This window comes from Populus alba, chromosome 19 (genome assembly GCF_005239225.2).
Source record: "Populus alba chromosome 19, ASM523922v2, whole genome shotgun sequence".
In the NCBI taxonomy this organism is placed as follows: domain Eukaryota; kingdom Viridiplantae; phylum Streptophyta; class Magnoliopsida; order Malpighiales; family Salicaceae; genus Populus; species Populus alba.
In genome coordinates this window covers 19,641,921-19,658,271 of record NC_133302.1, presented here as the reverse complement: position 1 = coordinate 19,658,271, position 16,351 = coordinate 19,641,921, and the positions used below count along the sequence as shown (strand labels likewise).

The following is a 16,351-nucleotide window of genomic DNA, read 5'->3' as shown; positions in this document are numbered from 1 at the left end:
TGCTTTTCATGAGACGGGCACTACTTTGATTATGTAATTTAGCACGTTTAGGCACTTCTTTTTATTTAAAAGTGAACGCGAACACTTTCGAAGATGCTCTGTAGCGCGCACCAACACGCCTAAAAGATGGATAGATTATTTGCACTTTATCGAGTCATGACGCATGAGAGTAAATGGCATCTCACTCTGCACTACAGAGTTAGACATGGCCAAGATTCCGGAGCCTAAAGTCCAAAATGTAATGAATAACAACAGAAATTAAGGAAGAAGATCGCTTACTTCTCTTATATGCACACTACAAAGTTAGACATGGCGGCCAAGATTCCGGAGCCTAAAGTCCAAAATGTAATGAATAAAAACAGAAATTAAGGAAGAAGATCGCTTACTTCTCTTATATGCATCGATCCAACATCACCGTCACCATCTTCAAACTCTACTAGAAGGGATAGCCAATAATCTGTTGAGCCTTCATTGACATGGAAGGCAATGTTCTTCCCTGGGTACTTGCATGGGGTCCTACAAAAAGGGTTTTGTGTCATTTTAAAATAGAAAGAGTAAAGAGAAAAAACCAAAATTATTAAGAGAAGTGACAAAATAAACATGACAAACACAGGCAGTTAAACTAGAAAGGGAGAAGAAAACGATTAACCACAAACAGTACACACATATATAAACACGAGCCCTCCTCCATACCTGCGATAAATGAACCGGGATTTCACCTCGGTTCCTGAGCTGACCATTCTCACCGGAAATAGCCATGCGACCAAAGGCTGCACCACTGAGGTCAAAAGTGAGTGTTGCCATTGGAAACAAATACCCACCTGGACACTCATCTGTAACAATTATGGTCACTGCCCTCCTTGAGCATATGCTCTTGTCTAGGCACCTAACTTTGTAACATGCCCCACATCCTTCACCATTCTTGAAGAGTACTGGGCTCACTGCACCAACTCTGGCCCCTGAATGGCTTCACATCCACTTAATGACCCGTACCCACATGCCCCTCCTGCACACATTACATGTTGTCACATACTTCAAGGATGCAAATTTAGGTTTTGGGAATGCGAGAACTTAAGAAACATGGGTGCCAAAATTGCTAAGCTAAAGTATACGCGCCATCTCTGTACAAGAAAGAGTACATGGTTTCTTTATCACCAATAAATAAATAAATAACAAGAAAAAGTAAGAAATTACTTTCCCCGTTAACTTTTACCAAGGCTAGTGGACGAGGCAAATTGTGAGTCAACTCACCGAGTTTGACCATGAAAACAAAGAAAAACGAGATCTAAGATAAAAAAATTATGTTGCACCAAAAATTTACAAAAATTGGAAATACAATAGTGAGTTCATAAAGTGAACACCCACCGTCACTACCATCACCGTCAGGACTGCCATATCCAGGTGGCAGTAGCCGGTTTCCAGTGTAAGTCAGCCACATTATGTTGAGGATGAACTTGCTGCCAAAGACACCCCAAAAAGCACTTTAAGAACACACAACATATAACCCTAAGAGCTGCATTGTGAGCCAAAAGGGTCTTCGCACCAAGTGGTCTCTCTAACAAACAGGCGGCGCCACCAATCACCACCGCAACCACCACTATCTATACTTTACAATGTCACTTTCCAGGCGGAGAACCCAAGAAAAACAGTTAAAGAAAACAGTTTTTTTACAACCTTTGCCGACAGTTTTTCACTCGCTATGTACTCAAGTGGTGGTGTTGTTCAGCTGAGTTCTCTCTGTGTCAGGTTGTTATATAGAAGAACAAAACTGAGGCTTCTTGTTTTTTTTTTTTTTCATGACAGTGTGGTATATTGGTTTGGCGTTATTTACAGGATTGCCACTGGGATTCCGGGTCCCGCCGACGGTTAAGGCGTTAATTCCGCATAACCGTACGTGTCGGCTGGAAAGAGATTGAAATGCTTGGTAGGGGTAGTTTAGTCAATTAAGAAAATGAAAAGGGAGTTGCTTTTTCGACCGTTAAAATGATTTTTTTTTTGTTGAGCACGTGTGAGTGAGTGTGAGAGGGAAATGAAAAGAGGAGTCGTTGATTCTCGCGGGTAATAATATTTGGAGTTTGAGAGTCGAGACGATGAGAGGTAGCACGTATTTGTGTTTAAACTTGAAGAGGATAATTATTTTATTAATATAATATTGTTTTAGTTTTCTTTAAATGTTTTTTTTTCTTAAAGTTTGGATTCACTTTAATTAAGTTAATCAAGTTATTAAAATTATTGGTTGTTGGTTGTTTGTCCAACTTCTAAAATATAATTCTAATTTTGGTATTACAAGCAAAAATAAATTCATAGTAAAATATAAAAAACAGGATGAACCAAAGAATTTTTTTAAAAAATCTTTCTACAAGATATTAAAAAAAAAAACAAGGAATTTAAATAAAAAATTAAAAAATTAAAATAAATATTATTTCATATCAAATAAATAAATTTGATATTCCTTAAAACTGAGAAAAATCAATAAGAATACAAGTAAATTAATTAGACAAAACTCTCTAATCAGTTTTTTATCATCAATTAAATTTAATATTGAAAGCAATTCTTATTAACTCGACAATAATTTTAGAAATAAAAGTTTGTGAAATTATTATAAGCAAACATTCAAAAACTCCACAATTTAATTTAGTTTATTTTTTTTAATAAATCAAAATGAAAGTCATATCAATTAAATTAATTCTTTTTTTTTTTTACTTTAGTCCTAACAACAATTATAGAATGAAAAAAATTAGAAAACATTCACTTCATCTCAAAACAATTCATTAAGTTTGAATAAAAATTAATAGTATTATTTTAAATAAAAACAAATAAATACTTGAATCTGAAAAAATTACAATGATAATATTATTTTTACAACTTACTAATAAAAAAGTATAATATAAAAAGAATCATATATATATATATATATATATCAGTTCAGTTATTAATTATGTCAACCGAATTATATTATTTCAATATCTTTTTCGATTTAACAACTATAATTAATCCCACTAATTGAATCATGTATATAGATGAAATTACATGTCATTGAGAATTTCATAAGATGCATCGTTTTTAGGTAATTGAAAATAAGAATAGATCGTGAGAGTTTTTCTCAAAATAAATTCACACCTTAATAATCATTTTAAAATCTAAACCAAAAAACTAGATATGATTTTGATGCTGTAAAGTTGAAAATAACATCATCGTTAACACCTGTATACAAAGCACTAAATCGTAAATTTCTCAACTTAATTTAGAGGGATTCAAATAAACTCAAAATTCTTTATGGGGTAATATTATGAATACTTAAAGTATTTATTATATAAAATAAGTTTTATTTAGTATCTTCAATCAAAATATATAATTTTATTTCATTCAATATATTAAGAAACAAACAAAACTAGAGTGAGATAAATAAGAAATTGTTCTCTCATGATAGCTATCAAGATTCAAACATTGAAGTGTGATCTCATTTGAGATTGCAAGAAGTAAAATTTTCAAAAGCTTAACCCTAATATATCTTTAGGCTTTGTTTTTTAAAATTTTTTTATGTTTTTAAATTGTTTTAATGTGATGATATCACAAATAATTTAAAAAAAATAAAAATAATATTATTATTTTAATATATTTTTAAATAAAAAATATTTTAAATCATCATTACTATCACAATTTCAAATAGACCCCTAACCCTAAAAACAAAAGGAATCATATAAAAAACCTACCAAATAGGAAATTTGAGACATTTATGATGACAGTCCAATTCATGGCTTGCTATAATTGTTATTTCTTTCCAAAAATAATGGTTTGCTTAAGCCCTTACGTAGCCTAGGTGCCGATGGAGTCTTTCCAAATACCTTTATTCTTCATAGAAAACTCAAGTAAATTCACATGCAGGAAACACAAATTATTGCATAGCATTAATTTCTCTATGAAGAGATGCCTTTCCTTTGCCAAGCAAGATCCTATCAAAAATCTGAATAAACATAAAAGCACTTGAGAAGAACTGGCACAAAAGTCCCCAATAATTGAACTTTTTTGTGGCCCATGGAGGCAATTTTTTGTCTAGCATTTGCTCCTTTGTCTATTCGCAAATTGGACCACCCAGTTGGATTTTGGGACAGACCCGATAAAAGAGTTTCAATTATTTTTGTAATAATTCATGATGTAAGAGACGTGACTCGAATTCGTCAACAAAATTAAATTGCAATTTTGTTGGTTATAAACACACCCTGCAAATTACATTATTAATGTTTCTCATATCAACTAAAAAAACTGCGAGGGCATTAATTACACCAATAATGTTTGCTGTTCCCAATGAAACCTTCAAATTAACATAGTTATTAAATGCTATTTAATGGATTCATAATTAATTTGAATTGATTTAATTTTTTTAAATTAAAATAAAAATATTTTTTTTTTAAATCAACTATTATTGAGCAGGTCGACATAATTACAATTCAATATAGATTTTTGATTAAGATATACCAAATCAATCTTTATTTATTAGTTATTATAAAATCTGTTCCCGTATTAGATAATAATATAAATAATATCTTAAGACTTTTTTTAATAGTTTAAGTAATTAGGATGGGATGATTATTTGACATGGTATAAAAATCTTAATGACCAAGTGGTCACGAGTTTAAATCCCATCATCCCTATTTATATGATAAAAATTAAACACAATGTAATATTGATCTGTGCATGTTTCAAGCTTAAAAGACCCTTATTTGAGGATGTGTGTTATAAAATAATATAAAATCATATTTTAAAATTTTATTTAATAGTTTAAACTATTGAGTTGAGATAGGTGTCGAAACTAGATTGATATACTTGTTAGCCGAGTTTACTAACCAGGTAAATTAATGAATTATGCAACAATTGCTAAGAATAAGAAATAAAAAAAAGGGTATTGTGGCCTAGTGGGGTTACAAGAGGCAGGATTCAATCAAAAGTTAAAAAAATGTTTCCTTTTTGTTCGTTCTTTGGAGCAATGAGAATCTGTGACTGATCCAATGCCCAAAAATTCTGGACGATGATCTGACTACGAAGGAAACTCCAAAATTTATCGACAAAAAATTAGAAGAGTTTCATCTCCACAAATTTCAAAGAGAGATTTATATAAATATTCTTGTCTGTCCACATGTGACAGCTTGATAGCAGGCGATTTACACTCAGCAAGCATATAATCTATTTTAACAGTATAACATAGAGTTTATTTATACAATGTAAGCAGTTTTAATTGAATCAGACAAAGTACCGCATTAATTAGCATATATATACCGAGGTAAAATTTGGAAAGAGTCGTAATTGGTATACTTCTATGTGTAATTAATTTATAGAAATATGCTTTGTTTTGCTACAAATTAATTTAGAATTTTTTATGTTCAAATTTTAATAAATTAAATATTTTTTTTTAAATAAAATTCTATCTTTGTCAAAAATGAAAATTAAAACTCTTTTAAGTTACTCTCTATGTTATTTTTAAAGCGAAGAAAAAAACCCCAAAGATTATATTTGCAGTTCTTGTTTCTATGTAGTGTTTGGTTAACATAGAGAGATAAAAAATGTGTAATTAGTGAGTAATATTATCGGTAAAAAAAAAACTATATTCTAATATAGAGAGATAGAAATTGATCATTCTAATAATAATAAAAATATTATCGGTAAGGACTTTTGCACATCAAAACTAAATTCTTTATCAATCAATTTTAAAGTCAGTTAAAACATCTCAAAAAATATATGTATAAGAGAATATTTTTTAACATTTTTTAGATTGCACTTGTTCTGTTTAAATTAAAAGTATGATTACTAAAAATAACATGCCAACTTATTAATCAAAGTAAAGTACTTATATATATGAAATTAAATTAAATAGTTTCCTAGCATACATATTAAGAACATAAAGCAATATTTAAAGTTGTAATTGAGTCAAAGTTGTAACTAACATTTATACCAACACGCATTATGATCTCATTTGACATTTCAATCCAACCATGTTTTTGTATTTTTTTATTTTAAATTAATTTTTTTTGTTTTTAGATTTTTTTGACATGCTGATGTCAAAAATAAATTTTTAACAATAAAAAATATATTATTTTAATGCATTTCCAAGTAAAAAAAAAATACTTTGAAAAATAACATTTACCACACTCTCAAACATGCCCTATTATATAATGATATTATCTAACTAGACAATGTGGATGGCATAACAAACATTTTTATGAACTAGTGAGATAAATCTAGACCTAAGAGGATACTTGTTCCCACTAAACTAGGTTGGCATCTTAAAACTGAGATAACGATAGATTTCATCTTAAAATCAGGTTTAAATTTTTCCGAATGATTCTATAAATAATTTTATTATTAAAAGAACTTTGTTGCTTTTTGAATCATTGGATCTTTCATAATTATGCCTAGAAGTTACTATATGGAACCTTTTTTGTTATTTTTCTAAAAAAATTTAGATTTATTATTTTTATTTTGGATTCTATTTTAATTTCCTTAAGTTTTTTGAATTTAAGGTTGTTTCTAATATAGATAGTTTTCCTCACTTTAAATCTTATAAACTTCTCAGAGAGACATTTACCATATACTTGAATTTTAAAAAATAAAATTACAAATTAAGAATATACATATGTAACTCTTTTTACTCATTAAATTTTCTGTGTTTTTGGTGCTATTGCTCCCGCCCGCGTCACTCTTCTACTGGAAATCTCAAATTGGGATCATTCTGCATCAAAAAGAAATTAACATAATTTTGAGTTTTCATGAGCTTAAAATCTTGAACTAGTTCTAAGCTGTGGCAAACGTATCTCAAAAGACACCACTTAAGTGGAAAAAAAAAAAACACTTATCACTAGATGGTTTGCAGTAATTCTCATAATGCATATAATCACAATTCCATCATCTTCTCAATTATCACTAAAAAATCCTTGATTGTCAAGGAGTTTATAAAATCATTAAGCATATGATTTTTTTTTTTAAAATCAATTATGCAAATGACTAATAATCATCGATAAATACTTTTTCCTTTTGTATTTTCTTGTTGTAGATGGCACATGATTAAATTCTCATAATACGCTATTTAATCATCGATAATCCTGTTAAGAAGTTGGAAGTGGGAATCCGAATTTATGCATTGTGTGAAGCCCAAAAACAGTGCATCGATCGAATCAAGGGTTTAGTGCTCTTAAAAGAAGATTTGATGAATCTTTTATAATAAAAACCATTCTTTGACCATTTCATAGCTCTCTTTAGATGATTCCTGTATAAACAATTGCCTTGCATAAAAAGGAGATAAAAGAAGTAGCTTTGTACACGCTTCGATGAATAATTCGTTGAATAGTGCAATGGATTTTGGGTTATACAGGGTGTGCTCGGAAAGGGATGTAAATTATATTTTTAAAAATTTTAATTTTTTTTGTTTAAAATAATTTTTTCATATATATTTTTATATTATTTTAAAGTGTTAATGTTAAAAAATAATTTTTTTTATTTAATTATTTTTTAAACAAAAAATATTTTAAACTATCTTGCTATCATAATTCGATCCAAAGATATGCTTTTATTTTCCAATCCCATTCTTTCCAAGATTACAACAAAGAATCTAATTTGTTGGATTATTAGTTCAATGCAGGTAAAGAAGTCATCTAATGTTAATAATAACAATAATTTTTATTTTTTTAATATGTTTTTTAGTGTTAATCTTATTAAATTTATAACAAGGTAAAACATAAAATGAATCACTAACCATTACGTCATGTTAATAAATTTTAACAAGTTAATATTTTATTTGATATAATTAGAAACCTAACCTAAATCATCTATAATCAACTTGTCAAGCTAAGGCGTACTTAATAACTATGATTAGAATATCAAACCTTCAAGTAAAAACCTAAAGTGTCCCTGGAGGTCTTACCTAATTGTGGCTATGTGCAAAAAGTATACTATAAATTAATTAAACACGCATAACACGATAGCATGATAAAGGAGTATTTTGAAGTTGACAAGAGATCGCCTTGATTGTGTTTTAATATTAAAGTATGATTATCTTGGTAGTTAAAGTAGCAACAGTTGGGGCAAATCTCATATTGTAAATCCATTCAGCTTATAGCACAAACTGTCGCTGATTATTTTATTGAATCCAACTAACTTACTGATATGGATATAGAACAGTGTTCATAGAATGAGCACCCAGATCATGCTTTTGCAAAGGCAGTATCAAGGGAGGAAAAAGGGCAAGGAAAAGAAAAGCCTGATATTGTGGTTAATTTCTTCGTTTTGTTTATGCCTCCAACTTTCTGGCGTTTTCACTTGTGTTTTGATGAAGTTGTGAAGGCTTCTTCTGGGTTGTTTGAGCTCCATGCTAGAGCTAGGGTGTTCTAGGTTAAAGTTGAAGTTTTTTTTTTTTTTTGATGAGTGGCACATGACTCTTTGACATGAACGCTCCATTAGACATATTTTCTTTTAGTTTAATGTGGATGTCCGGGTCAGTTTGCGCGCCCCTCGACTAATTTCATGGGCCCTGAAATTAACGACCATGTAAACTTCTAGTGGCCATCATATGAGCAACCAAGGGCTCGAACCTGAGACCATAAAAAAAGCAAATTTTTTGATCCCAAGTTTTTACTACTGAACCACCACCTAGATGGTTTCCATTGGACATATTTGATCAGACAAAACATGGACTTGGATGCATCTTCACCAAGTGGATTAGAAGAGCATTGATGGCAATATTCATATCTTGTCAACTGAAGAACTGGCATGAATTATCTCGATCAATATCGAACCGTGACGTGAAAAGACACGATTATTATTGAAATATGGAAGACTTGATTATTTTATTTTTTTATTATTTTTAAAAATTAATATCAGTTGAGCTGCAATCCATTGCCAAATAGTGGTCGTGATGTTACAAAAAATTCACAACATCCTTATTGCTTGTAAATTAACATATCTTTTTCAAATTTGTATGCAACACCGAGCCGGTGACATGAGACATGAGAGATTCACATGAACAGGTTTGAGAAAAGGTAACCAATCTAATGAAAAAACTCATAACTTTAGATTTAATTGTTGAATCATTGAATCAGATTTTTTTTTCGGGAGGTTATAATCACATAAGGTTGAAAAGGCTTTTGAATTAGATTTAGAAGTTTTTCTTACAAGTCTTGTTATTTTCTAGGTTCATTTTTAATTTTTAGCTTGATTTTCAGGTTTATGCTATTTTTCTATTTGAATTAGAATTCCAATTATTTTTATTTTTTAAAAGATTTGCTTAAGACCTATTTTAGAGAATTATTCAACAATAAAACCCCAGATTAAGGTTTATGTTTGATCCATTCTTCCAAAATTTAATTTATATCCATTTGATTCCTATTATTCAAGTTCAGTTGCGTCAGCCAGAATTGATTAGATGATAAACTCACAGTTCGTAGTGCTGCTACATCAGTTTCCAATTCTTTCAGGTACCCGGAAGTGTGTGACAGCACCAGCAAACATCATGCGCATACTCTTGATGGTGATGATGCCAAATGAGAATAAATATTATTGAAAATGAAGGCTGCTTGAAACCTACCGATGATGTAACCTCTAGATAGATATGTTATCACTATTGCTCATTACTGGGATAAACAACATACATGGAAGATCTGTACACCAGATTTTAATTAAACAACAAAGAATTCCTCACTTGAAAGTGTAGATTTTTATTACATTATATGGTGTTAATTGCACAAGGTTGGGTACAACAGTAGACAAAATCCTGTATGTACTGACGGCACATCCACAGAGCTTCTTCCTTCTCGAAAGCTTCAGCACTTGTACAAGCTCTTGGACATCAGATGATATAAGCTGGTTGTGACATTGCACTTCCAATCTTCCAAATGCAAGTTCCCGTCCTTGTGAAAGCTATCACCTGTTTGCCTGATTCAGGATCGGAAAGAACACAAATCATATAAATAGATACAGAGATGTTGCTGATGAAAACATAAGGTCACTCGTTTTTTGGATTTTTCTTTTTCTTCTCATAGCATGCGTGTAAGCAATAAGAACAGCAGAAGGAAAAGGAAAAATTGATTTGATTCCAAATGATGATCAGACTGATTAATGGCGAATCTTCAGGAATAAATTATCTTTTATTAAAAGATAATTATGCAGCCACCATTTTGATCAAGAGCGGCTAGACCATGTATTATATTCAACTAACTAGTAATTATCAAATTGTAAGCAGAAGTTCAATGGTCAGGAATCCGGATATGATTTTGAGCAGAAAATTCAATATCTAGAAGTCACCCAGAAAACATGGAAATTGCTAACTTAGATATATTTTGCACTAACGTTTTCTATTATCTCAATCAATTTTTGATCAAGCCCATCAACTGAATACACAAAAAAAAGGAGGGTGAGATGAAAAGGTCTGCTAGCAAATTTGAAGGAAACTTGATGGAGCGAATAAAGTTTCTAGAGCAGAGGTCAGCCAGAACACATAAATAGGGTTTTATGTAACCACAACCACCACTTGTATTACTAGTTACCAGTCAATAGAATTATGGCAGGATAACTATGAGTGTATAGCCAATATAAGCTAGTAACTAAACGAAGTTTGCTGAGATGATTTTCTCGTTTGCAATGCAGACCAACAACCATCCTAGTAAGAATAAGAGATGGACTAAGTTGGATGGACAAAAGGTGTGCGGGTGGGGAGCATGGTGCATAATGGTGGTTGTGGATATGAGAAGTTCTTGATTGACAGCAACATGAATGCCAGAATAATTAAGCATCTCTACCTTCTCGTTAATCCTTATACTCCACCCATCATTTCTAGATCCAGTGACAGGGTTAACAACATAAGGAGGTGGGTGAACAACATCCTTCAGGAGTGGAACCCTATCTGAAGCATAATCATCATCACTGTCATAACATGGATGGGGCCCAACAGCTTTGAGTATCATTGCTACTAGAAAAGACAGTCCCTGCAAATTTGAAGGCACAGGTCATTCACAATTTTGAGTATGTGGATACTAGAAAATATTAATAAAGCAAGACTTGTAAAACCTAGAGTTAAATTATCATTTTTAATATAGGAACACATTATTGCTGCTTAAATTCAAGACTTGAGGCATGCAGGGAATAGCTTAAACAGAATAGAGTTAGAGGTGAATCAAATAAAAACATAGCATGTGAATCAAGAGGATACACATCACAAAGGCAAGCAAAGGGATGCGGTCTTGGAACAGCTAACAGTGGTTTCGAACAGGTATGCTAACATGAACTGATTGATGGTCTAGAATTAATTTATCATCAAGCTTACATGTTATGAAGTTATTTGTAATGCTCAAATGTTTTCCACATTTCACAAGCTTTGAATTATTCAAATAAGTTCATTATCACACCCCACTGCAATTCCCTTGTCAGTGAGATGCAAGGAAAATGAGATAGAGGAAGAAGGAGACTGGGAGAGAGAGACCTGCACGGACACAATTGATAAGCCTATCCATTTGCAGAGTTCAAAGCTTGATCCGATGAAACCTTTGAACTGATCAAAACTCCCACTTGGGTCTTTTGGGAAGTCCTGGCGTCAAGTCGGGCAAAATAGAATGGTAACCATATAAATTCTCAGTAAGGACTTATGGTAACTTGTAACCACAAAACCATAAGGTGATAATCAAATTGAGTTTTTGGTCATAGTATCATACCTCTTCCCAGTCACGGTTTAAAAATACATCAGCTGTAACTCCAGCCTCCAGCACGAGGAGTAAGAATACAAACAACATATACTGAATCCTGTTAAGGTCAAAATTGGCCAAAAAGGGCATGCATTCTAAGAAACTAAAGCTCCATGAATGAACAAAGTTGTGTTTCTCAAGTAAACAACAATTTTGAAAACAGAATTTGATTGTACGAATTCAAAATCTTATTCACCATGATGAAATATGGGTATAACTAAACCACATGGGTAGTTCAACGAAATCAAACTGAAATTATGATGCTGATCAGATGCTAAAAGGTAATGTATGGGGCTATAAACCAATATTTATTAGAATAATTAAACCAAAAAACTAATAAAGCAGGGAATGTAGATACTTATTTAACTGCTTCGAGGAAAGGATACTAGATAAAGGCAGCAACCATTTGCAGTTTCAGCAGCAATATGACCTAAGCATGTGATCATGGACACAGTCACACCTAGGCCAAGAAATGTGTAAATGAACCTGCATTTTATGAATACATTGCTTTAAAGATAATCAGGCAAGAAAGAAGCAAACAACCATACACCATTCATTTACTGACTATGAGTTAAATAAGCTCTAACCAGCCGCATACAGACTATTACTTTAAAATCAAAAGTGAAAACAGCCCATGCCCCCTTATACCTCTTGTTTCAACTAACATCACAAATCAATGATCAAACACCAACCAAATTCAATTAGTTTATCTCCATTCAAAGAAGCAGCTCCATTAATAACACAGTTTTGTCATTATTAATTCTCCTGCAATACAAACCAGAGTATGGCTTTAACTGTAGAGTTACAAAATTTGTAACAACTCCATAGAAGCCATGAAAATAAAGCTCTTCTTGATTGTTAATAGCATTATGGGAAAGGTTAGGTAGTAAATCAAAAAATTGAATTACCAATTTGGCAATTGAGAAATAAAAACCTCCATTAAACTGAATACTTGATCAAAGAGACTCAAGTTTCATGCTATCACAAGCAAAATAGCATGACCAAAATCTTCCAAACTTCAATTTCCTACCCTTTTCATTGGTTGTCCAGCAACTTGATGAAAATGTTAAAAGCAAATAGAAAATGCACATGAATCACAAACCGAAAAGTTATAAAGATATTTGGCCCACTTCAAAATATCAGAAGCCCGCTCTATATTAGATAGAAGCAAACTTCCTTTTCAAATTTAATACACGTGCACTTCAAAAAATAGAGGCAAGCAAAGAAGATGCATTTATTGACAGACTTCTGCCTCAATGATGTTCCATCCACAAGCAAAACCAATTAGGCCAATCACACCTCCCCCTCTTAAAAAGTAATGGCATTAAGAGAAAATCACAGCCAGGCTCCTCTCTTTTCAAACAATAGAAAATCAGTCCTCAACTTTCTAAAGCTCCTCTTTTTCCAGCTTTCCCTCCACCCAAGCATCATCCAATTAACAAATAAATCAACCAATTTAGCAACTAATCAAACATTCAAACGAGACTAAAACATAAAATACCAAACCCAAAGGAACATCAAACAAACCAATCCTAAAATTCAAATACTTTCCTCACCAACCAAACAAAACCCACATTCCACAACCAAAAGAAAGCATCTTTTTACAATTCTAACGCTGACCCATGAACCAAAAACACATAAAACAAAAAAACCACAAACCAAAATTTCACAAAAACAAGAAAGAAATGCATACCATGGACTAAAGTCGTCGTCGTCATCATCAAAAAATGGAAAATCACCAATTTCTCTTTGCCACACTCTGATAAGCCAAACTGCATACAACATCATTGCTATGCCAACCATTCCTATCACACAATTCAATAACTTTAATATTGATTGTATGCAACTCCTCATGACACTGCCCATTTTTTCCCTTCTTTATTATTACTTCTTCAACCCAAACCAAATGGACTTATTTCACCAATTAAAAAAAAAGAAAAAACTAAGAAAGCCCAAGATTTTTAAGAATCTTAAGGGCTTAAATCACACAAAGAATCAAATGATTATTGTTCTCCTAGTCTTCAAGGCTTCACCCTCGATCTGTTGACGGTTTTTTCCGTGTTTAAAGGGCATTTGTTACTTGTTATCTAAGAATTTCACAATATTAAGATGATATATGGTTGTTTGAGCATCTTAGACATGAAGTTGCTGTGGTGTAGTGGTTATCACGTTAGTCTTACACACTAAAGGTCCCCAGTTCGATCCTGGGCAGCAACACTATTCAATTAATTTTCTAGTCAATAATATGTTGATCTTTTATTATATACATTATTTCTGTTGTATTCCTTTTCTCCTAATTGTTTTACAATTTCTACATTTTGCGGCTGCTGTAAAGGATAAGCTTTGAAATAATTATGTCAAAATAAAAGTTAAATAAGAAAGAGATGTGCTTAGAAAAAATAAATAAAAAATATAGTTTAATTGGTAAGAGTTTGAGTTTTATAACAGTTTAATTTTTATTGTAGGATTCTTGATTCTTATCTCTCTTTTTTCTTTTTCTTTTTTTATCATTATTATTATATGTTATTTTTACGTGATTATATATATATATATATATATATATTAGATTCACAGCTATTTATATAATACAAAAATATATCTTTTAAAGCTTTCAATAAAAATCAAATATAATAAATATATATCCAACATGATCGCTATAGCTATATTCTAAAAAAAAAAAACTAATAATGCATTTTCTCACGAAGCAAATATACATTTTCGTTGCTCTTAGAAATTGTAGCCTCCATTCACTTCAATAGGGATAACTGCAAATCAGCCCCCAACTATAAATGGGTTTCACAAGTCAGTCCCCAGCCTGTTGAATTTTGCTATCTATGGCTCAATTATCAACCATATAACAATTTGGTCCCACGGTTTGAATCTGGTAAAATCAAAGCATCTCCAACATGAGAGCCAAAGAAAAAGCTTTAAGTAATAGCCGCTAAAATAACTGGTCTTCAACTGTTTTTTGGTCTCCAACGAAGGGATGCTAAAATGGTTTTTGTCAAGATAAAAAATCATTCCTTTAGTTGTTTTTCTTAAGATTTTTTTCGGACAGTTCTTTCACTTTCTTTTTATATTCTCTTCATCCTTTGCTAATGAGATATATAATGATTATACACCTCAATAATTAATTTAGTTTAGGAATGAGTTTTGCTATGAGTTGACCCGTTCTGGGATAGAGTAGCAGCAAAACTCGGTTGCTCCATCAATGAATTATTGTTATATATGAATTAATTAGGTTGATATTGAAGATACTGAAACGATTATGAAGATCTTCACTATTATGCTATTACCAAGTATAACTTATTTGTTACCAAGTTTAGATATGATTGTGTATTTATTATTAGCATATAATATTAGCATACTGTTAGGAGAAAGGTTATGCAGGATTGTCTTTCCTTGCTGCAAGTTTTTCCTTTTGTATATATATATATATACAACATAAGAAATCATTATGTAGAACTCCATTTTACTGTACTGTCTCACGTCCCTTCTTTGCTTCAAAATTCTACATGGTATCAGAGCTTAGTGTCTGAATTCTCATACTATAAGAAGAGACAGTGGTGCTGTCATGGAAGACCACTTTAAAGATGCCATTGATATTGGATCAAAGGTCTCAGCACTAGCAAATGGTTCTGATGATAACAACACATCTCAAAGATTGAGTTTTGTGTTGTTGAATGAATTCAATTATCTTCCTTGGTCAAGGGCTGTCATCATTGCTCTTGGTGGAAGATCTAAGTTGGGGTTGATAAATGGTTCTATCATTCCTACAGAAGTTGATGATCCAGAATATGCAGCATGGCTTTCCAAGGACCAGCTAGTCATGTCTTGGATCCTCAACTTTATGGAAAGGAACCTTGCAGAGATTTTTAGTTTCTCAGAATCATCACTGGACCTGTGGGATGCAATTCGTGACATGTATGGAAATCAAAATAATGCTGCCATAATATTCCAAATTCATCGCGAGGTTGCCAGCCTTCACCAGGAAGGAAAGCCCTTTGTTCAACTGTTGGGAAGCCTTAAAGGCCCGTGGAATGAACTGGAAATATATCGTCCACACACTACTGATGTTGCTATATTACAAAAAAGAACCGAGGAGGATAGGATTTTTCAGTTGTCGGCAAGCCTCAACATAGATTTTGTAGACCTACGAAGCCATATTTTGATGAATCCAGAACTCCTATCCCTGAAATCGGTTTGTGCCACAATCCAACGTGAGGAAATACGCAGGAAAGTAATGAATCGTGATGTTGGAGTTTCTGAAACTTGTGCTTATCAGACGAAATTGATGCCACAGGATATGAATTCTGGTTCTTTTGATCATGGTCAACACATACCATTATCAGATTAAAAAAACTACAAAGGGAAACTGACTGATCTCAAGTGTAATTACTGCCACAATCTTGGTCATAATACAAATCGTTGTTGGCTCTTTCATCTTGAAATTAAGCCTAAGTTTGCAAAGGAACTAAGAAGGCCACCAAGACGCACAAATAATTATAAGTCATACCTTGCAAATAATCATGCAAATTCCACCGAAAGCTTTTCTGCCACTTCTGCAACTTTGATATTTGATTTTGCTAATTATTTGCATGGCAAGCATGGCCAAGGAAAATCATATGATG

At 32.0% G+C, this 16,351-nt stretch overlaps 2 protein-coding genes, 1 non-coding gene and 1 pseudogene across 3 annotated transcripts in view; 1 reads left to right on the top strand and 3 right to left on the bottom strand.

The window, feature by feature from the left end:
- Positions 1–16,351, bottom strand: part of LOC118058301 (disease resistance protein RPV1-like) — a 71,933-nt gene that overhangs the window by 6,409 nt on the left and 49,173 nt on the right. The window lies entirely within an intron of this gene.
- On the bottom strand, positions 155–1,438 carry LOC118036810 (expansin-B3-like; annotated as a pseudogene).
- On the bottom strand, positions 9,516–13,765 carry LOC118036812 (tetraspanin-19). Its single transcript, XM_035042648.2, has 6 exons — positions 13,414–13,765; positions 12,107–12,206; positions 11,691–11,771; positions 11,462–11,566; positions 10,782–10,967; positions 9,516–9,918 (listed from the first exon to the last, which is right to left on the bottom strand). The coding sequence occupies exons 1-6, from the start codon at positions 13,584–13,586 to the stop codon at positions 9,907–9,909; spliced, it is 657 nt and encodes a 218-aa protein (XP_034898539.1). The 5' UTR covers positions 13,587–13,765; the 3' UTR covers positions 9,516–9,906.
- Positions 13,865–13,937, top strand: TRNAV-UAC (transfer RNA valine (anticodon UAC)). The gene has a single exon. It is a non-coding gene; the product is annotated as a tRNA-Val (tRNA).